Source organism: Pyrus communis, chromosome 2 (assembly GCF_041283825.1).
Source record: "Pyrus communis isolate YQ-2024b chromosome 2, ASM4128382v1, whole genome shotgun sequence".
NCBI lineage: Eukaryota > Viridiplantae > Streptophyta > Magnoliopsida > Rosales > Rosaceae > Pyrus > Pyrus communis.
Genome location: NC_142566.1, coordinates 21,060,659 through 21,082,023, shown reverse-complemented (window position 1 = coordinate 21,082,023; position 21,365 = coordinate 21,060,659). Strand labels below are relative to the sequence as shown.

Genomic DNA, 21,365 nt, shown 5'->3' with positions numbered 1-21,365 from the left:
GCCATGTCTGGCCATCATTGAAAGCGACGATGCCCATCATCATTCACCTGCTTCAAACATCCCACGTTACGGGAAACCTACCTACACTTTGATGGGCTTCAACATTTCTGATGGGCTTGCGTGCGTGTGTGTGTGTGTGTGTGTGTGTGTGTGAGAGAGAGAGAGAGAGAGAGATAGAGGACTGAAGGGGATTCTACAGGTAACAAAACCTTTGGCTTTGGGAAAATTCCATTGCTTACAGCCTTACAAGAATGAAGAATGCTTGAGATTATCTTCCCAGTGAGATTACAACTATACCCTACTCCAGCTAACAAAAAGGAACGGGAGGCATCTACGTTAATCAACGACATCAAAACCATCTCAAAGATAACACTCGTGTAGCCTAAATGATACGGCCATCCTCGCTTGTGTTCTCCAATATATACGGACTGGTTGTAGAGGCCCCAACATCAAAATGCTTGAATTTGACCCCCATAGCCATAATTCTTCAAAAGAACTTCGTCTTGCCGCCAATTCTCTTTAACCTTCACTACAACCTGTTTAAAGCATGAATATAGTCCTGTAAGGTGGATATCTTCTATATAAGACGTGACGAACAAAGTAAAAGTGAGGAGATAATGCTGCAGCCCAACTACCCACAGAATGCATTAAGCGCAGGACAATGGCCAATTAAAACAATTTGACATAGTTTGTGCACAGATATCGGTCATAGTGTAACTTGGTACCTCTAGAAAAACTTTCTTCTGCAAAAAGTTTTCTATGTCGAGTCGAGCAGCAGTTGCAAGTAGTTTCAGAGCTCTCCCTTCCTAAAAAATGATTCAGGATATAAACTCAGCGATCGAGCTATCTCTTCCGACAGTGATCGCACATGAAAGCTCTGTAGCTTTTTGTGATACATGCCTTTATGCACCATATCAAATTAAATCTTTGATCAAGAAGATAAATAAAGTTCGCTATAGTTTGCATGAAGCGGACAAAATATGCATCTGAAGATTACCTACTTTTCCAATAACAATGATCTTCTGTGAGTTTTTTTCAACGACAATTTCGACTTGTATAAAATCTTTTGCCATTGGCCTAGTTTTGTAGCTCACGACATTCACCTGGTGAAAAACAACTGGAAATATTATCTTCTTCTTTCTGCTTCTCTCTAGGGATGGGGTACCATTCCTCACAAGCCACATCTTTTGAGCTTCTAAACTACTTACCTGACATGAATAAGGAATCTCCTTACCGTATTGCATAAAGATCTTTTCTCGAACAATTTCAGATACAAAGAATCTTTCTGGGTGCTCACTGACAATGTCCTAAGAATTCATAAAGAATAAAGATAAGTTATCCATACATGAAAATAACACTTTTGGATATTCTTGAGAGGTATAAATTTACACTTTGAATAAGAATACGGAAGACAAATTTTTACTACTGCTTAAGGGGAACTTACTTTCAAAAGTTCAACACCAATGCAGTTTTCTCTTTAGGATGGGAATGTGAGGTCTGATTGTAGAAAGTCTTATGACATTTATTACTACCGTGCGATTTCTGCACATGAATCCTAATGGTTGGGATAAGGCGAGAATAGAACATTCACGGCCATGAAACAGGAACACCATTAAGGACTTTAGTTTCAAAGAAAGGGAGGGCAATCATGAGCCTATAACATGAAATTCCAAGTACCTTCGGATAATATGCTGGCCCAAAAGGAAGTTTTGATAAAATCCAATGCTTGACATCTTCCACTCCCTGTCCAAGTTTGGCACTCACAGGTATGACCTCGTCAACGTTTGTAAATTTCTCGTACCACTGTAAAAGATGTAATTCTTATTTAGGATAAAAAAAAAAGTAGCTTCGACAACAAGATCCGGAAATTAAGTGTGTAGTTATACGCGTAAACAAATGCTGACCTCTAGTTTCTTTGCAATTTCACCAGGTTTAATCAAATCCTTCTTATTCATAACCAGCAAAATGGGTGGCAAGCTTTCCGTCTGGTTACCCACACCTTCTTCCAACACTTCATCAATCTAGAAACGAGAAAATGACCTGAGGACAAGAGGACAAAGTTTCATATGCAATCCTACAAATGAAGAAGCATACTTTTTCAGGCACTTTACATGCATCAACAAGAACAACTACACAGTCTGCATTAACTGTAGCACTCCGGACATTCTTCATCATCATAGAATCCAACTTGTGCACTCTCTTCTCCATCCATAACACCCGGTGTGTCATACAGTATCATCTACACACAAATCCTTATGTCAAACCCATATGCATCACCAGAACTTCAGAAACCGTCAATAAAGTATTACTTCTGTGCGAAACAAGATATTAGTCGGCTGTTAATCCCGAACCTTAGAAACTTCACCGTATTAACATTTCCTTTATATTTCCTTATATATCAAGTAATCGAACTATACCATTGTTATAACAACATTTCCCACGGGTTTCAATGAGATTTCAAAACATATACATATAAACAACTGAAATAAAACCACAACAACATCAGCTAAGAACAAACCTGATAGTCTGTGCCAGAACATATACCGAGAATTCGATGCCGGGTAGTCTGAGGTTTATCAGTAACAATGGGCAACTTCTGGCCAACCATTTGATCCGAAAGCGTACTCTTTCCCACATTCGGCTTCCCCAGCACAGCCACATACCCTGCATTTTCACTCAATCAAACCCACAACTCCAAAAACACCCAAAATTCCTCTGCTAAATTAAACGAACCCAGAAGAGGTTTTATCAAATTTTACCGCTCCGATGATTCGGGTCGGCGGCGTACTCGTGCTCCTCCATCTCGTACTCATCAAGCAAAGCCATGTTTCTGTCAGGCTTCTCACTCAGAGACAGCAAAGAAGACTCGTCCTCCAAATAATCGTATTCTTCTTCCTCCTCCTCCTCCTCCTCCCCTGCATCTTCTTTTTCTTCTTCCTCTTCCTCCTGGGATTGTTCTTGTTCGGTGATCCTGAGACGCTGATTTGTAGCGGCTAATACAAGTTTTGGAGTCCAATTTCTTCTATTTTTTGCCTGGAATTGTGGGTATTTGGAGAAATGGGGGAAGAGACAAGTGTGGTGGTTTTGGGTTGTGAAGAAGTTGGAATGGCGGTAACGGGTGGGGGAGTTTTCTTTGGGAAGAGTTGCTGACATGTGCAGAGCTAGCTCCGTTGTCGGAGCTCCAGAGTACCTGATTACACTCTTTCCCTCAGTTTTATCTTACCAGTGGATAAACATCTTAAGACGGCGTCGTTTATTATTTTCCCATTTTTCGGACCTTTTTATTTGGGAGCTATATTCACGTTATCGTTGTATTCAAATTCCCTCTCACCATTTGAATTTCTAGCTCAATTTATCTTTTTTGTTTACAAGATGGAATTGTATATCATTTTAATATAGAGAGGGAAATTTAAACTCGAGTACAAGACTACGAGCAAGGGCGGATCCAAGTCCAAGGGGTCAACTTGAGTTCCAGAACCCCATTAAAGTTGGAAAACATAGGGAAAAGATCGACGGAGGACTGTTCGAAGAAATGCCCCTTAGACAGTATTCAACAGGCTTTGGCACTTTACTCAACAGCCCTCAGGACAAGCTTTAGCGGCACGCCTTGGTAGGTAAAGCTTCGCATCATACCTTCCAACTTGTCAATATAACTAGGAAGATAACGAAATGCTCCGCAAGCGCTCGGCTAAATTTAAATGAAACCCAAGTGACGAATATCGCAAAAACAGAATCGAATATCGCCAAATCAAACTGCAAGTATCCTACCATGCACAAGAACAATTTCTAGTAACTAGGGCACCGGAAAACTGATCCCCGTTGGGCGCAAATCAAAAATCATTAAATCAGACGAATACTTAACGGGCATACAATTGTGTATAAACGCTTCGAGACAACCCGAAGCTCAAACTTTACGACTTCAAACTTTAATTATTTTCTGTAGAACTGTACATCCTCAGATCATAGGAAAATCTAACTGATAAAAGAACAAGAGAATGTTATCCACAAAGGATGTGGCATAGTAGAAGACCTTTTATTTTCTCCTTCTGTTATACGGCATAGGGTCACGGGTGCAACGTAAAGTGATTATCATTTGCCTGCATCGCTACTCTCAGGAACCTCGGAATCGAAGGTTGGCGATCCCCTGCTAGACGGGATATAAGAGTATGCCAAGGCTGCAGTACCAAGTGTTAGGGCAGTCGCAATCGAGCCCCATACCCATCTTTGTCTTCTTTCCCTTCTCTCCCTGTCGCGCCGTGCCATCTCTACACGAAACAAAAAGTAAAACTTAGGTGAGCTAATAATGCGAGGTAGATCAAAGGCCCAAATGATGCACATTAGGAGGGTGCCATATGTTCAAACCTGATACAGGTTACTGGTTAAAAATGGGGAAGAAGACATAGTTCAACTGAGGTGGGCATCGAAAATGCTTTTGATTTAACAAATAATATAATACCTCAAGCCTTAGGAATCAAGAAATAAACAAGAGGCAAAAGGTATAGAAGTCTCACCGAGAACGTCCTGATTCCTCTGAACCATTTCTTGATTCATGGCCTCATAGTTACGGAGTTTGTCCATCAACCGAGCAATTTCAAAGTTCTTTGACTCGATCTGAGCTTCCATCTCCAACTCCATCTCAGCCCTTACCAATCCCCTCCCGATAGAATTTGATACAAACCTAGCAAGATAAACTTGTTGGCACAGATCTTCTGCAGGATCAGAACCTAGTTGCTCAGGACCTCTTGCAGCAGCAGGATCTTCAGGGAGTGTCAATCCTACAAGAGATAATTGTTCCCTAATCCTCTGCCACTGCCTCTGCATGTTAGTAAAGGATTCTTCTGCTTGCTTGCGCTTCTCTATCTCCATTATAAGGTTCAATCTCATTTCACGCAATTCAACGTCAAGGTCAGAAACAGAAAGCTGCTGCCCATGCCCGCTCTCAGATGAAAGTTCTGCGCAGAGTAACCAAAAAAGTAAGTTGCTCAATACTGCCAAAAATTTGTAACTGTGGTGCTTTTAAATTGAACAAGGTGGATTACAGACATTCAAAGATTAAGCATCCAAATCTTGAAATCCTGTCATAAATTGAAACCAAACTTCTGAACTGGAGCAATTAAGTTTTCTTTTAATCTCTCAAAAACACACAGAGAAGACATGCATAGAATGTTTTGATTTAATCTCCTCTTCTATGCCATTTCAAAAATTCAGAGACCAGGGTATTTATAGAGAACCAGCATCTTTGTGCCTTTAATCATAATTAGCGACTTAATACCAATCTCATAAATAATGAACCTTTTCTATGTCATAGAAAGACAGGGATGTCAATTTTCAGCAACACTATGACACACCGCAAACCCAATATGAAAATGAACAGGAACTTTCAAAATGACATGACACAGTGACACAAGTAGTGCCCAACACGTAAAAACAAATTAGGATTAACTATAGCATAGGGTAGGATGAGTTAGAGTAAACTATTAATTGACATGAATCTTAAAAAAAAAAAAAAAAAAACTTATTAACACGAGTATCGAACACAACAGGTAAGTTCTGCTAGTACTCGGATCAGGTGGTTTTTACTTTATGAAGATATAAGAAATGAGTTTGGTTCAAAATGAAAACATCCTGTTACTGAGTTTCTAATTCATGAGATATGCATGTCAACCAAGACAAGACACAGTTAACAAATGAGTCAAGTCATCTAACGTGATTAATTAAAAACGTAGAGTTAAAGTCGACATGCTCAACACAAATCCAAATTGACGTAAGAGCTGAAAACATATTTGCACATCCCTTCATGTATAGAAGGGAAAAGAAATATACACCATATTATATGTAAAGATACCAAACTAAGGAAAAACCAGCATATTCCAATCTTCAATCATGGTGCTCAATTAATTCACGGATATATGGGCAAAGCATATTCAAGAACAAAAAATAAGCAAATGAAAGGAAATAAATTTAACCAAAGAAGCAAAGCTACATACCATCCCAAGCATCATAAAATTCCCCCATGGGTGTACTGGTCTGTGCAGAACGCTCAGCCCAAACACTTCCCTCTCCATCCGTGTTGTAACTTGCGACGCTCATGGAGTCTTTCGGATCAAAGAAATCCTCACTTTCACTATCTCTTCCTGGACTCATGGCAGGTTGCTTCAACAACTCATCTTCCCTAGCAGAAACATTACTCAGTTCCACATTACCGCTTCTCTTGTTGGGCACATAGAAGCTATCTTCACACTCGCTACTACTACCTAGTTCCACATTACTGCCTCTAAGTTGCCCATCACTGGTCCCAAGTTTCCCATTGCTGCTCTCGAAATGATGGACTCCATTCGAATGATGCACTTCAGCAGGCTTGGGGAAAGTAAAAGTATCCAACTCATCCACAGGCAAATTTGCCACCTTTGCCTCTGCGTTGTTGACATCCCCATTGAGCTTCACCCCCTTGGCCTCAGCATCGTTCACATCCCCATTGAGCTTCTCCATATCTCCAGCTTTCTGGTGCAATGACACATCCTGCTCCGAGTAACTCTTCATAAGCCTTGGACCACGGCGCTTGTGATTGATGAGGTAAGGCGAGGGAGTAAATGAAGTAGGCGAATCCGGGAGGGGTGTGGCCTCCGGAGTAGCGTAAAGGGCCGGCGTAATCGGAGGTCGATTTGGCCTCTTCTCCACAACGGAGGTGCTGTTCCTCCTCTCCAGCTTGGAGTCAGGAACCGGCATTGAACTCGAAAAAGGCTTGGAATTGGAATTCGGAAGAGATGACATGTCGGCGGATTTGGAAGAAGCTCCAGGTTCTAACAACCTATCTAAAGCTATGACAGTGAAAGTCGGCATGGTTCTGCATCACCAATTCATCATCATCAAAAATCCAAATCAAAAAACAACAAAATAAAACCCTAGCTGTGCAGTTATAACCGAATCAATTCAAATTGTTCAATAATCCAAAAATTAAACACTTATAATCCGATTCATTTTCTTCAAGCCAATAAAAACCCAAGCCGCACAAATTCCAATTTCCACAGCAATAAACAGAATAATCACAACTACATAAGCAAATAAATCGAATCTGGAAGAATCCTAACGCTATGTTCGGTTGCCAAGAAAAAAAAAAACTCACAAAAACAGAATAATCATAATTAAATAAGCAAATAAATGGAATCTGGAAGAATCCTAACGCTGTGTTTGGTTGCCGAGAAAAAAAAAACTCAGAAAATCCTCCAGGTTTCCTGGAGACGACATTTCTCAGCAGTCAAACACAAACAAAAAATTAATAAAATACACATGAAAAACACAATATCAAAAAAAAAAAAAAAAAACCTAGACGCAGAAACAGAAAACGAAGATCGGAGACAGAGTAAGAAGCATACCAGGGAGGGGGGGAGAGAGAGAGAGAGAGAGAGAGAGAGGGAGGGAGGGGGGGGACTCGGAAGGGGTTCAGGTGAGAGGAAGAAAGGGAGGGACGACGAGGAGGAGAGAGGAGAGGGTGCAATTGCAATTGCAACTGCAGAGCTGAAACATTATCGAAATCCTTAGGTTTTATGGGGTTTCACCAGAAATCATCGCCGCCACCGCCCTTCTTCTTCCTGTGGTTGGTTGGGTCTTCGAACCTATCGCAACGACCGCCTCTTTTTCTCAGAGCAGCTCTCGCTCGCTATTTAGTCTCCTCCTCACACGCTGCCCGCAAATATTTCAAACTGCCCTTTTTCTATTCCGAGAATTGTACATCGAGGTTTTGCTTTTTCTCTTTTCTTTACATAAGAAAATTTACACAGTGGGACTTATACTTTTTCATTTTTGTGCAGTTACCACTTATTCTAAAACAATTTGCGATTCAGGCCCAAATAACGATACATGAAACAAATATGCATCTCTTTTTAAAGAGAAAATTTGAGGTCTGACGATCGGACCGTAAGATGAACAAAAACCCTACTTCACCTCCTGTATGTAGGGCTTAACCATCTGAAAATATTTGTTTGGGGCCACATAGGATTAGTCGGACACAAGACACTCTTATGTTCAAGGTTGTTGTCATCACTTCACTCGACTAGGACATAGATTTAATGAGTTTCAGAAAAATTATAGAAATTGCTATGTTTTTTTTGTTAATCTTTTTAGAAGATAAAAGGTCGAATTAACACATGATTCAGCTGCAATAAGGTGGTCGTGGACTGAGATATTTAGCTTCAAGTACTCAAGTTGTGAAAATGACTTTGAAAATAACAAGTGACTAAAATTACCTTAAAAATAAGACATTGTGACAGGTTGGGGTGCCAAATTGCGACAAAAAAAAATGATATTTTGGGTGTTATTGTAAAATCATTTTGTTCTTATTGCTATTTCACAAAATTGACAAAGTTCAGGTCCATTTGTGCAATTTACAGTTTGATTGAGTCAGGTTTTAATTAAATTAAGTGCGGTGGCCGTAGCCTGTAGGGTTTCCTAAATTGTTAAGTTATCTCTACTAATTAATAAAACACTTAATTAAAATTTTATGAAATTATCAGTTTAATTTTCTAATTAAAACAGAATATGAATAAGAAATATAGAGCATAAATGTAATTTCATATAACTAAATTTTGCAGTTTTTTTCAAAACATGACATACATGTAATCATAACATATTTCTAATTAAAAAAAAAAAAAAATTTCTCTATCACTCTCTTCCTCTCTCCTTCTATTTCAAAAACAAAAATAAAAAATTTCTCACACACTTTACATGTATCCATATGCTAGTTTTACATTCAAGATTCCTAATAAGCCCTCGTGTTTTAGTTGTGTTGATCTCGGTGCAGTGTCGTTTCATCTGTTGCCGTATTTTAAATTTTTAATCGGGAAGACGCTAGAATGAATGAGCTGGTTGTTGAGTGGGAAATGGGAATCATGAATCATCTATGGCTTTTTTTCTTTCTCACTTACTCACGTTTTAATTTCTCACACACTTTTTTTCTCATTATTTATGGCTATTTTTACGTTACACGTGAAGTGCATTAATATTTGAATGATTGGATTTCAACGGTCAAGATCTAGACATGCAAATTCAGCTGACGATGTTATTAGTAAGACTTTATTTATGATTTGAGGCGAACTACTGATCTAATTTAAAACTCATCATGATATTACCTTTTTTTTCCCGCCTGGCCTTGTTCTGAAGCATCATAAATTAAGGCGCTATGTTCATCCTTCTTGGTGTGATTGTGGGCGAACCATCAAGTGACTTGGAGTAGCTAGAGTAGAAAATTTAAGGTTAAAAAGGCCAAAAAAAAATTGAATGTCACATTCAAAATATCATAGTGCCAAATGAGCGATTTAGAAATAAACAAAAGAACTTTCACTTATTATAAATACATAGAAATAAATGATCCGAAAAAGTAAAGTGCACCAAAGTAAAACTAATATAACAAGAAACTAAATCCATTCCAAAAGCAGGAAAAAAAAAAAAAAAAAAACATTAATTTAAGATAAAGGCATTTTAGCCAAAATAGTTACTGATATTGGTATAACTCCTCAGTTTGATCCTTGTGGTTTGAAATCAATGGCATTGATCTATGAGTTTGCCCACAATTAATCATTTTGATTATTTTGTGAAAATCTCTACTTAATAAGGAGTAAAATGACAAGAATATCCTCAAATAATTAACAACGGACCAAACTTAATAAGGAGTTAAAATGACAAGAATATCCTCAAATAATTAACAACGGACCAAAATGATTTGACAAAAATGAGGGTATTTTTTGTTATTTTATCCTTATTTAATGAAAATTTTTCACGAAATGATCAAAATAAATGACGGTGAACAAACTCAGAGACCAGTCATATTAACTTTAAATCTCAAGAATCAAAGTGAAGAATTATGCTAATTTCAAGTACTGATTTAGCTAAAATACCTAAGATAAATTAATACAGAACAAGAATGTAAAATTATTCTACCAAGTGAAAGTAGATTACAATAGCAATAACAAGAAGATACCCGAAACTGCAAGCTGAAGGCAATGTGCAGTGCGTGCTTAAAAAAGTATTAACGTAAAAAGTTTGATTTGAATTGATTGTGTTGTAGTCGGCGGTCTTTGTTTATAGTGAAGACATCCAACCTCCGACCAACCGATGCTTCAAGTAATCCTAGTCGTTTTAATATACTAAACTATTGTCTTCTTGCTCAAGTATTTTTCTTTTTACGTGAAAGATGAAATCGTTAGATTTCCTTGGCTTGCACATAAAGAAATAGCTAGGTGGACCATTTCTTGTTTGAACAAATTGGATTAAAGGATAAGATTCTTTCAAACATATGTTTTACAAACGGAGTTGTGCCATCGTAGTGAGTCAAACTTGAAACTTCTTTCAGTAATAGTGGAAACAACTACCACTTTCAATTGAACATTCTTTTAGTACTTTGCGGATTCAAGTTGGATATCTGCCCTGATTAATTGTTTCTCTTATAAAACACTTATATCCACAGGTACTATTGTTGAAAAGATTACTATTAGAAACAAGTTGAATATTTTTTTGAACTGGTGAGTATGATTGTTTTTATATTACAATCAATATGCTATACTAATCTATACTAAAGAAAAGAAAGAAAGTTTGAAACTTGAAATCCTAATCACCCGGTCAAATCATCACTTACACTTGTAAGTACTAAATGGTTGTTTCTCAATTCTGTCACAAACAAGGGAATATTTTGACACACCATTCTTTTATAACTGTTAGATGAGTTAAAATTTTGATATCTGTATAATGATTAGATATAAATCTCAATATTTAAACTTATTCAAAATGAGTATTACTACCATTTAAGTGTGGTGAACAAAAATATTTCCTTTTCCAAAGAAGGAAGCTTCCACGCTTTTCTATTGGTTTGGATTTTATAGAGAAAGGCAGACATTAATTTAATTATTTATATAGTAAAGCTTTTGTATAAGATATTGAAATGTGACACGTGACCAAACAAATGGCCGCAAACAGAGTTAAGAGAAGTGGTCCACAATCAATCATTTTGGTTTTATGTGAAAATCTCTACTTAATAAGGAGTAAAATGACAAGAATATCCTCAATTAATTAACAACGGACCAATCCTATTAACTTTAAATCTCAAGAACTAAAGTGACGAATTATGCTAATTTCAAATACTGGTTTAACTAAAATACCTAAGATAAATAATACATGACAAGAATGTAAAATTATTCTACTAAGACCATCTACAACCCTTGGGTTAAAATCTAAAAATTTTTTAGCTCAGAAAATTTAGATTTAACCTAGAAACAGCTTTTTTGCTCCAACCCTTATGGGTTAAAATTTTAGCCCCAAATTATTAAATGATGAATTTCGTCTTTTTTTTTTCTTCTTAAAGTAACTTTTTTAAAAGAAAAAATTATGTAGACTATCCAATTTTAATTTTATGAACATTTTAATATAAAAATATTTAGATTCCGAAAAATATTGAAAAATGACCAACCGACACCATGAAACTCGTGAAACACTATGAAAGAATATGAATCACATAAAAAAAAATTAATTACTTTAGCCGTTGGATTTAAATTTGGACCGTTATATTTTTTTTTATCGTTAGATTTCATCAAATTATATTTTAACTGTTGGATTCAATGATTTTATAAATATAAAACTAAAAAATATATACATATATGGTAGGCCAGCTCCACTAACTCAGAGAAAATCCTGAGCTAAATTTGGTGCATAAATGAGTTTTGAGTTTTAACTCATATTTACCCCAAGGATTGAAACAAGTTAAAATAAATTTAGAACCTAAAATTTGAGTTTTTCTTTAAAAATTGGAGTAGGTCTTATTGAAAGTAGATGCAAGAACAAGAAGATACCTGAAACTGCAAGCTGAAGGCAATGTGCAGTGCTTGCTTAAAAAAGCAATGACATCAAAAGTTTGATTTGATTGTGTTGTAGCCAGACGTTTGTCTTCTTGCTCAAGTATTATTTTTTACGTGAACGATGAAATCGTTAGATTTCTTGGCTTGCGCATAAAGAAATATCTAGGTGGACCATTTCTTGTTTGAACAAATTGGATTAAACGACAAGATTTTTCAAAACATATATTTTACAAATAGAGTTGTGCCACCGTAGTGAGTGAAATTTGAAACTTCTTTCGTTAATAGTGGAAACAATTACCACTTTTAATTGAACAATCTTTTAGTAATTTGCGAATTCAAATTGAATATTTGTCCTGGTTAACTGTTTTTCTAAAAAAACACTTATATGCACAAGTACTATTGTTCAAAGGATTACTATTAGAAACACGTTGAACTTTTTTTGAATGGCTGACTATTATTGTTTTTATATTAAAACCAATATGCTATACTAATCTATAGTAAAGAAAAGAAAGAAAATTTGGACATGAAATCCTAATCACTCGATCAAATCATCACTTACATTTGTAACACGAACAAGGGAATATTTTGACGCACCATCCTTTTATAATCGTTGGACGAGTTACAATTTTGATATCTGTATAATGGTCAGATGCAAATCTCAATTTAAACTCATTCAAAATAAGTATTACTACCATATGCAGTGAGCAAAAATATTCCCTTTTGCAAAGAAGGAAGCTTCCACGCTTTTCTATTGGTTTGGATTTTATAGGGAAAGAACGGAAGGCATTAATTAAATTATTTATATAGTAAAGTTTATGTATAAGATATTGAAACGTGACACGTCACCAGACAAATGGCTGCACAGAGAGCAAAGAGAAGTGGTCCATAACTCAATCACAACCACATTGCGTGAAGAACGTGACACCATTGAGCATATAGTTTCTACCACTACCTCAATTTTTCCCACGTCACCAAGATTCTGAATCTAACCAAGTGGAACCACCCCCTGGAGTGGAGGGAGCATAAGATTCCTCATGATATATTTTGCATAATGGAAGAGTCCGGTTCTCGCTGCGAATATCCGGGAATTTATGAATCATGTATGTTCATCGTATAATGTACGGTCAAAATTTATTTTAAATTTTTTTATTTAAAAATAAACATAAATAGTACTTGACAAAACATGACCGTACGATATATGATAAACGAATACGATTCACGAATTCTTAGGATCCTCACTAAAAGGATCCTGTTGGATAGAATTATTCGCTTGGTCACTTGATGATCAATCAACGCATGGTTATTCACATTTTAATTTAATACTAGTGTTGAATAGTAAGTTGATGTATTTATAATTTCTCAATTCTTGATATAAAATCCAAGATTGAAGATTGAGTGATCGTATAAGTACTTAGTTACTAAATTAGTAATGTGATCTCATTCTTCAACGAAAAAATATTCTTAAAGATTAATACACTCCAACAAATCAGTGTGCCACAATAACTAGGCCAACTGCAAGTAGATCTGTATTGAACTCACAAAAACCATATATCGTTCTCGCAAACAAGTGAGTTGAACATTATAAATATCAAGACAACTACCACTAAAACTAGAGACTAGCGGTTTTGCACTTGGATAAATAAACTGGTAAATAAGATATGAACGCACGGAGTAACTTAGTATTACGGTCTAGTAGTATTTCTCTTTACTTGTAAATGATAATTTTTAGGTTTGAATCTCATGAACGAAAAGTTCGATATCAACTTGTTCTCTTAGCTCCTTAGTGTAAATATATTGCTGTATATAAATAAAAAAAATTACGAACGCACGGGCTGAAATCTAAAGCCCAAAATATAAGAAAAACCTACGTATAGTCCAGATTTCAGCCCAGATCTTATCCCCAAAAAAAGCCCGTTACTGTGTGCTTGCAATTTAAGCAGAAAAACAAAAGGATTCCACAATCCGACAAAACAAAAAGACAGAGAATCTACGGAAACGAGAGATTTTTTTAGTGTGGTCGGCAATAAGATGGTAGATCACGTGTTATTATACAAATAGTACGATTTATATGTTAAAAAATTAATAACTTAAACAATAAAAATTTTCATCATCTATATAAAACCAATATTCGTGTCCCGTCAGAGTGAAAATTTTCCCGACAAAAACAGCGAAAGTTCGTCTTGTCCTCTCACCTTGTCTTTCAAATATACACATCAATTATTGACCAAAAAAAAAAAAAAACCACACATCAACGTCGTCCCACGGACATATTTTACTTTTTTATTTCCGGTCAAAAATTCTCAAAGGGTAGTTTCCGCCGCCATCGTCCTCCCGGCCCCGCTGACCGACCGACTGTCCAGATTGCTGCGCGGCAGAGATGGGAAGGATTGGTTTGCTCGCTTCGGATTTGATAATCTCGTTCATTTGGGTATGGTCGGGGGTTTTGATTAAGATCTACGTGTTCAGCATTCTGGGGTTTGGTCACGGACCCGGCGGTGAGATTATCAAGTGCGCCCTTTCGATTGTGAACATGTTCTTCTTCGCGTTGCTGGGAAAGGTTACCAACGGTGGCACCTACAATCCTTTGACCGTGTTGTCCGGCGCAATTACCGGGGATTTCAGCCGCTTCCTTTTCACTGTTGGTGCCAGAATCCCTGCTCAGGTGACCCCCATTCACTTGTTTGGTCGTTTGTTTGGATAGAGAGAGAATTTTGATGAAAATGACGGAAAATTTAATGGAAAATCGATTGCTTTTTCTTTTTGGTTGATTGGATGTCTAAACTCCAAGCTTTTTATCTAAAATGTCCCGAGATCAGCATAACTATCACTTTAATGAACAATACACCAAAATAATTTGGGGTATTTATATCATTTTTTTTCTTATTTAATAGGGTGTTTTCATGAAATAATGATTGATGGTGGCCAACTTAAGGATTAATTTTAAGTAAAAAGTTATGTGAATACAATTTTGGCTAAAATAACTGTTAAATAAGAACCAAATAACAAAAATACTATCAACTTAATAAATAATAGACCAAAATGACATGCAAAATTTGAGTATATTTTAATCATTTTTTCCTTGTTAGCGGAGTTTTTTCACAACCAAAATGATTAATGACGATCAAATTCAAAGACTAATTCTATCGATTTTAAATCTCAGTACTATTTTAGCTAAAAAACCGAAATCTAATATGGGCATTTGTGACATAATGGTTTCATTATTTCTGTGATAAATGAACGGACTATATTGTTTCTTTGAGGTTGTTTGAAATTTGAATTCTAAGCTTCTTGTTCTTTAGTAGTTCTTGTTTGTCTTGTCTTTGACAAATTTAACGTAGAAGTTTGGGTAACCCTGTTTCAATACCCTAGTTCATTCTGCATCACCACCCCTAGCAGGTCGTATTGTGCTACCTAAACCTTTCCCCACCGGCGCCCTATGACGGATTAGTACCCGCTGTCGCGGCGTAGTGGGGGAGATACTTCTTCTTTAAGTCAGATTTATTCGAGGACCTGAAGAAGGAACCGAATGTGAATTCTCTAAGCAGATGAAGATGGCATTTTTTGCTAGTTCTTTCAATTTTGTTACTTGTGTATCTTACAGCAATGACCATGTAGTTTCTCCGACATCACTCATTTATCTTCGTTTACCTCTCATCAGGTTATCGGCTCTATTGCTGGCGTTAGGCTCATAATCGCGACCTTTCCTGAAGTAGGTCATGGTCCTCGCTTGAACGTTGACCTCCATCGAGGTGCACTCACAGAAGGGTTGCTGACATTTGCGATTGTTACTGTCTCACTTGGGCTTGCCAGAAAAATCCCGGGGAGTTTCTTCAGGAAGACTTGGATCTCGAGTGTTTCCAAGTTAACTCTTCATATTCTCGGCTCTGATCTGACTGGCGGTTGTATGAACCCGGCTTCTGTAAGTACCTACAGGCGTTTCTGAGATTTAATTTACGTAACTTGAATGCACTAAACCTGAACCTCATTTACTTTTGCAGGTGATGGGATGGGCTTATGCTCGTGGCGACCATTTTACAAGGGAGCATGTCATGGTTTATTGGCTCGCCCCGATAGAGGCAACTCTGCTGGCGATATGGACATTTAGGGTCGTCGTTCCACCAGTCCAAGAGGACAAGGTAGACATGAAGGCTAAATCAGAATGAAGAAATTCCACTGCATTTCTCGATATGTCCAACTGAGGTTCTAACCTGTTAACATTTAGAGAAGACAGCAAATGGTTGAATTAGGCAAGTTTCTCCTGTGTATGAAATCATTGCTGCCCTTGAATTTGTAATCTATAAAATTGAGGGTATTTCAATGCAATGTTCCTGAATTTCAATTCATTAGTTTTTTCTTTTGGCGTTGAATTTCTGGATGAACTGAATACTCGAACTGGCAAGCTCGACGGCCATCTGCAATTTTACCTTAAAGATTACAATGGTGGGTTCGGCCCTTCGCCAACTTAGCATCCATAACAAAAGTTGTTCTCCTACTTGTCTTGATTTCTCATACAGAGAGCCTGGTGGCGTGTTCATGGCAGTGCGAATCAGTAACCCAGCTACTTCCAACTTCCTTAACACAAAAGTTTGATATCAGCACATAATTCCCGGGCTTATCTGGCTCTAACTGCAGCAGATGCTTTGCAGCAAGCTCACCCCTTTAACATCCAGGTTAAGGCTACAAGCCTACAAGCATTCAACAGTGCTGACCAAACTGCTGCTGTAGGCCTAATGCCATGCTTAACCGTATCATCAAACACACACCACACTTCATCTATCTGACTGGCACGGCCTAACATATCCATGAAACACACAGTGCTCTGGACCCAGGTCCAGACCATACTTCTCCGTCGCAGACCAGCCCCAAGTGCCCACAAGCCGAGAGAACAGCAAGACAAGTCACAGAATTCGGCAACACTCCAGTTCTTTCCTCCCCCATCGTGATGAACAGATCAAGAGCTTCGACCCCATCCCCATGACTTTCATATGCATCAATCATGTTTGTCCACGAAACCACATCATTATTACGAATTTTTTCAAACAAAGATCGAGCGTTAGAAATCTTCCCACATTTTGCTTAAGTGTCCAGCAGAACATTGTACATTTGGGTGTCGGATATGAACCCATGACGCCTTGCCACGCAATGTATATGCTTCCCAATTCAGAAATTTGAATTCTCAGAGCAAGCAGCAAGAGCGCTGGTAGGTGCAACTACATTCGGTTTCATGGTGGACATAATCGACAATGCCTCTTCATACTTCTGGTTTCGAACACACCCGGCAACTAGAGAATTGAACATGACACCATCCTTTCGACAATTCAAGGTCGAGAACACTTTCATTGCTTCACTTATATGCCAAAGGCCGGAGTAGAAATCAATCAAAGCAGTGCCCAAAATCACCATATCTCGTCCCATCACAACCACCATCCCATGAACCTGCTTGCCTTGTCAAAAGGACTTCGAAAAGGCGCAAGCTTTGAGCAAAGAACACGAAGTCAACTCGCTGAACTCCACTCCTTCCTTCCTCATTGCTTCAAAAACACCAACTGCTTCTCGGGCAAGCCCGCGCCTTAAAAAGCTCAAAAACAACGCGTTCCAAGTCACAACATCCTTGAACTCCATCTCTTCAAATGCTCTGACAGAGTCCTCCAGAAACCCGTACTTGGAGTACAAGTCCAAGATGGCTGTCTTAGCCACAGTTCCTGACGCCAGTTTTGGTCATTAAACTGCGGACTTGCCTGCCTCGTTCGGGGAGGGGCAGCGCCCTGCAGGCGCTCAGTACCGGAGTGAAAGTGTACGCATTGAGGTCGGATTTCGCGCAAAGAACGCGGCAGAAGAGAGCCCATGTGGTGGAAAATTGTCCGTTTCGGGTTTAGCTTATATGAAACTCCTTCCATGTGAACTACGAGCAAGAATTGCACTGTTTTCAGGGCAGACCAATTTTAGTCTATATGAAACTTAGAAATGGTAAGTGATGAATTGTCTTGGTGGTCAGGATTTTCCTCTTCAACCCTGACATCCCGAGGCCAGTTTGAAAGTCACAGGGCTCAAACTAGGTCACAACTAACATCAAAACTCGAGGGGCCGATCCAACAAAAGATTTTAGATACCGAATTTTGAGGCTGAAACTCGATGCATTTTTTCACGACATAAAATTGATGAACAAAAAAGGCAAGCGCAAAAAACAGAACATGGCTAGTAGACTAACCAAAATGTAGAACCTAAGAAAGATACAAGCAACAAGAAAATGGAGAAACTAAAACCGAGGACCAATTTCGTGTAAATTGTAGCACTTCATTAAGAATATCGAAACGTTCCATTACAGCAGTTTTCTTTTTCTTCTCAAAAACAGAAGAGAAAGTTGCTGATCAATCAGAAAGGACGGGCAGAGCCATATGCTAGAGATATTCTTCATGTTTTGACCTTCACACTTCAGCCGGCCCCAAAAATTATTCGAAATGTAAAGCAGCCATTCGCCATAAATCCGCACATAAACAAAACACTCACTTACACTAAATCTCAAGAGGTGGTACCCTTACCAACATCATTAATAGTCGTGCTTACTTAAGCAGACTTAGGTGGCAATACGTTATCAGGAAGAGTAATCTCTGCCGGTGTCTCACGAGTGACACCCAACATAGAGTCATATTCCTCATCACGGCGTCCAAACTTCTTTCGCAGCGCCTTCTCAAACTCTATCTCATCGAGGGGCTTTGCATTTTCAGCTGCATGAACCTGAGCCAAGTTGGAATAGTTTAAGGCTGACTGGGAGATGAAAGCCATCTCATCTTCTGTGAGCTTCCTCAGGAACTTTGCTGGATTCCCTCCCCATACCTGTTATTAAACATTCAGTAAACAACCAGTTTGAAAATTTCAGGTTGGTCGTTAAAAATGATTAACAAAAAGAGCCCCATTCAGTTTAAAAGTTGGCAGCTCACATTGAGTCACTTGATAACTTCCCACGTGAACTTTGTACTAAGAGTTTGTGAAATCAAGAAACTAGTTTAACTCGATACGGAATTGTCACATTCCATGCCAATAAAGGGAGTTTTGACATACCTCTCCACAGGGGATCCTTGTGTTCTGCCTTACAAGAGCTCCGGCAGCAACCATGGCGTGTTTCTCGACATAAACCCCATCGAGCAAGGTTGCAGCCATGCCCACAAATGCCTCATCCTCCACAGTACATCCATGCAAGACAGCACTGTGGCCTGCACGGTTCAAATAAAAAACCACAACCCCAGCATCAGATCCTAAAGCAGCAACCACATCACCGGAAACACAATCACATGTAACTCACCTACAGTGACATTGTCTCCGATAATGGTAGGCAAAACCTTGCCACTCAAGTTAGATTTTGCCACATGAACAAGGGAATTGTCTTGAATGTTGGTCCCAGACCCAATGCTGATGCTGTTAACATCGCCTTCACACCCGAAAACAACAATCGGAGTAAATAAATCAAAGTTCGTGATTACACTTGTAATTGCAACAACAAATTGGCCAAATTTTTCACATAACTAGATTCTCAAAACAAAATTATCCTACTTTAGGAGTTAAAATTATCTTAATCAACTTTGCTAACAACCAAAATATAATGATCAAATTCACAGAAATGCTGACCTCTCAAAACGCAACCGTACCAAATGGAGGAACCTCGGCCCACCTGAACTTGGCCCACCTGAACTTGGCCTATGATCGATGCACTGGGCGCCACAAACGCCTCCTTATCGACCACCGGAGCTTTGTCGAACACGTTCATCAGCGTTCGATGCCGCGACACTGATCAAAACAATCACAACACAATCAAGCAAAATCCAACCTCTGCAGGTCTCAAAATTCGATTCAATATTCCATAAACAAAGCCACAAAATCAGGAATGAGTAATCTGCGTGATTTAGGGTTTGAAGAAATTGAGAGACAAAGGAGAAGAATTCGGGGCGTACGCTGTTCTTGGAAGTAGTAGTTGCCTTGAAGGCGGGAACCGAGGCGGTCAATGGCTTGGCCAGTCTCGCGGATCCAGAATCCAACGGTGTAGACTGCTCTGCCCAGGGTCCCCATCGTCGTCGGAGATTGGAGGGTTTCGTAAAGCGTGAGTTTTCAGGGGGAAGGTGTATGCAGCGGCGCGTATCGGTCTCAGTCGCGGTCTCAGCTGTGAGTGGCGGAGCAAAGCATTGAGAGTTTGACAAGTTTGAGGAGGAGAGCGCTGCCGCTGACAAATGGTTTGGAAATGTTGGCGAGCATGGGGGTTGCTGGACTCGCTAACTCCCTCGGAACCAATGCGCACCGTTTCGCTGCCTACATGGATCTTGTTTTGTTCGTTATTGTCTACAGCTTCCCTACGGTATCGTATGTGATCTTTCAGTTAAAAGTATAATACGTATCCCTTAGTCCGTTTTCCTTGAACTTGTTTTTATTTATTTATTTTTTACATAAGAGGTATCCAACGAAGTATCAATGATAAAATAATTTATAGGGAAATTTTATTTGAACTCATGTAACCTTTTCTACATCCAATATACTCTCTAAACCCATATTACTTTTAATCAAACTATTAATATCACTTTAAACTCAAATTGACTACCTAAATTACCCTCATAAAGGCACTTCAATATCTAAATTTATCTTTACAGCCATTTAGAAAATAAAAACCCGAAATCAATATTCTAGAACTCGTTCAAGGTGTAAAGAGAGTAATATCTCTTACCTATTTGTCTCATACTTAATCTTTGATGCATATTTGCCACTCTAATAGGACCTAGTGGGTACTGAAAATAGTGCAGTGCTCGTTAATCTGATATACAATTAAGTTGAGTTCAAATAATTATGTCATCTCGGTGCTAATGTTTGATCCTTGCTCCTGCATTTGTCAAGTTCAAGCTTAATTAATTAGAGCTAGGTATAAATTATATTCAATGGTTAAGTTATATAAAATAGACAACGTGTAGTTTAGAAATCATAAAAATAGTTTGTTGTGTGTCAATGTTTTAGTCAATTTTCGCATCTTACTTGCCCAAAAGATTAACTGCTTTCACATAAACAAGTAGAAGGCTTTGGATAATACATGTTGTAGTTGTCAGCCAAAAGCCAAGAAAATTACATCTCTAGTGTAGGCTATAAATTGAACATTTATTGTTACGGACCTAAACTTAGATTTAGTTTCTGGGCAAGTGTAATAGAAAAGACGTTAATTTTGTTTCTGAATCCTAAAAAATTTGAAATCAAATGAAAATAAACTTGCATAAATCGATTCATACCTTAGTTGGAGGATTCAAAACTTTAAAATTATCATCCATTGGTCAAGAAGAGCATATTTTTCTCTATGAGAGCATTTTAAGGGTTTAGCTAGAATGAATGTATGATAACTATCGCGTGGTCGTAAGGTTTGATGTGATTGTAGAGTTTGATTATTGAGTGGGTTTATTAATAAAATTTAATTTTATTGTTAATTTCATCTTGTATTTTATGGTAATTATGCAATAGGATAAAAAATATAATTCACATTTAAAATTTAAGTTGAGTGTA

At 38.0% G+C, this 21,365-nt stretch overlaps 4 protein-coding genes and 1 pseudogene across 20 annotated transcripts; 1 reads left to right on the top strand and 4 right to left on the bottom strand.

Annotated features, from left to right (window-relative positions):
* Positions 1–191: 191 nt before the first annotated feature.
* Positions 192–3,514, bottom strand: LOC137748845 (GTPase ERA-like, chloroplastic). Of its 15 annotated transcripts, none has more exons than XM_088686568.1 (9): positions 2,760–3,514; positions 2,519–2,664; positions 2,095–2,239; positions 1,905–2,021; positions 1,678–1,803; positions 1,209–1,307; positions 998–1,103; positions 726–806; positions 192–536 (listed from the first exon to the last, which is right to left on the bottom strand). In XM_088686568.1, the coding sequence occupies exons 3-9, from the start codon at positions 2,227–2,229 to the stop codon at positions 520–522; spliced, it is 681 nt and encodes a 226-aa protein (XP_088542694.1). In that variant the 5' UTR covers positions 2,230–2,239; positions 2,519–2,664; positions 2,760–3,514; the 3' UTR covers positions 192–519. The 15 variants fall into 15 exon arrangements, with proteins under 15 accessions (XP_088542694.1, XP_088542713.1, XP_088542715.1 ...); XM_088686587.1 differs by having other exon boundaries at positions 1,002–1,103; positions 1,905–2,040; positions 2,112–2,239; positions 2,760–3,188; XM_088686589.1 differs by having other exon boundaries at positions 1,002–1,103; positions 1,905–2,040; positions 2,149–2,239; positions 2,760–3,188.
* Positions 3,515–3,810: 296 nt separating this feature from the next.
* On the bottom strand, positions 3,811–10,106 carry LOC137747688 (uncharacterized). 3 transcript variants are annotated; one of them, XM_088686537.1, is made up of 5 exons: positions 9,974–10,106; positions 9,126–9,229; positions 5,988–6,844; positions 4,512–4,952; positions 3,811–4,265 (listed from the first exon to the last, which is right to left on the bottom strand). In XM_088686537.1, the coding sequence occupies exons 3-5, from the start codon at positions 6,838–6,840 to the stop codon at positions 4,090–4,092; spliced, it is 1,470 nt and encodes a 489-aa protein (XP_088542663.1). In that variant the 5' UTR covers positions 6,841–6,844; positions 9,126–9,229; positions 9,974–10,106; the 3' UTR covers positions 3,811–4,089. The 3 variants fall into 3 exon arrangements, with proteins under 3 accessions (XP_088542663.1, XP_068343944.2, XP_088542665.1); XM_068487843.2 differs by lacking the exons at positions 9,126–9,229; positions 9,974–10,106 and adding an exon at positions 7,374–7,942; XM_088686539.1 differs by lacking the exons at positions 9,126–9,229; positions 9,974–10,106 and adding an exon at positions 7,557–7,725.
* Positions 10,107–14,038: 3,932 nt separating this feature from the next.
* LOC137748509 (putative aquaporin SIP2-1) lies at positions 14,039–16,183 on the top strand. Its single transcript, XM_068488670.2, has 3 exons — positions 14,039–14,502; positions 15,499–15,759; positions 15,839–16,183. The coding sequence occupies exons 1-3, from the start codon at positions 14,218–14,220 to the stop codon at positions 16,001–16,003; spliced, it is 711 nt and encodes a 236-aa protein (XP_068344771.2). The 5' UTR covers positions 14,039–14,217; the 3' UTR covers positions 16,004–16,183.
* Positions 16,184–16,199: 16 nt separating this feature from the next.
* Positions 16,200–17,712, bottom strand: LOC137747802 (pentatricopeptide repeat-containing protein At5g66500, mitochondrial pseudogene; annotated as a pseudogene).
* Positions 17,713–18,113: 401 nt separating this feature from the next.
* LOC137747274 (gamma carbonic anhydrase 1, mitochondrial) lies at positions 18,114–20,133 on the bottom strand. The gene is made up of 5 exons (XM_068487351.2): positions 19,787–20,133; positions 19,464–19,622; positions 19,141–19,266; positions 18,900–19,051; positions 18,114–18,674 (listed from the first exon to the last, which is right to left on the bottom strand). Exons 1-5 carry the CDS (start codon positions 19,899–19,901, stop codon positions 18,405–18,407), a joined length of 822 nt encoding a protein of 273 aa, XP_068343452.2. The 5' UTR covers positions 19,902–20,133; the 3' UTR covers positions 18,114–18,404.
* Positions 20,134–21,365: the final 1,232 nt, after the last annotated feature.

What these genes read in the sequence shown, in the direction of transcription:
- LOC137747274 (XM_068487351.2), bottom strand. Translation starts at nt 19,901, where the DNA reads ATGGGGACCCTGGGCAGAGCAGTCTACACCGTTGGATTCTGGATCCGC. An exon ending in CGGAGACAATGTCACTGTAG is followed by an intron (nt 19,052 to 19,140) that starts GTGAGTTACATG and finishes TGAACCGTGCAG; the next exon opens with GCCACAGTGCTGTCTTGCAT. An exon ending in CAAGGATCCCCTGTGGAGAG is followed by an intron (nt 18,675 to 18,899) that starts GTATGTCAAAAC and finishes GTTTAATAACAG; the next exon opens with GTATGGGGAGGGAATCCAGC.
- LOC137748509 (XM_068488670.2), top strand. Translation starts at nt 14,218, where the DNA reads ATGGGAAGGATTGGTTTGCTCGCTTCGGATTTGATAATCTCGTTCATT. An exon ending in GTGCCAGAATCCCTGCTCAG is followed by an intron (nt 14,503 to 15,498) that starts GTGACCCCCATT and finishes ACCTCTCATCAG; the next exon opens with GTTATCGGCTCTATTGCTGG. An exon ending in GTTGTATGAACCCGGCTTCT is followed by an intron (nt 15,760 to 15,838) that starts GTAAGTACCTAC and finishes TTACTTTTGCAG; the next exon opens with GTGATGGGATGGGCTTATGC.
- LOC137747688 (XM_088686537.1), bottom strand. Translation starts at nt 6,840, where the DNA reads ATGCCGACTTTCACTGTCATAGCTTTAGATAGGTTGTTAGAACCTGGA. An exon ending in ATTTTATGATGCTTGGGATG is followed by an intron (nt 4,953 to 5,987) that starts GTATGTAGCTTT and finishes TACTCTGCGCAG; the next exon opens with AACTTTCATCTGAGAGCGGG. An exon ending in GAGGAATCAGGACGTTCTCG is followed by an intron (nt 4,266 to 4,511) that starts GTGAGACTTCTA and finishes TGTTTCGTGTAG; the next exon opens with AGATGGCACGGCGCGACAGG.
- LOC137748845 (XM_088686544.1), bottom strand. Translation starts at nt 2,229, where the DNA reads ATGACACACCGGGTGTTATGGATGGAGAAGAGAGTGCACAAGTTGGAT. An exon ending in CATGTAAAGTGCCTGAAAAA is followed by an intron (nt 2,022 to 2,094) that starts GTATGCTTCTTC and finishes TCTCGTTTCTAG; the next exon opens with ATTGATGAAGTGTTGGAAGA. An exon ending in AGAAGAAAGTTTTTCTAGAG is followed by an intron (nt 537 to 725) that starts GTACCAAGTTAC and finishes TGCTTTAAACAG; the next exon opens with GTTGTAGTGAAGGTTAAAGA.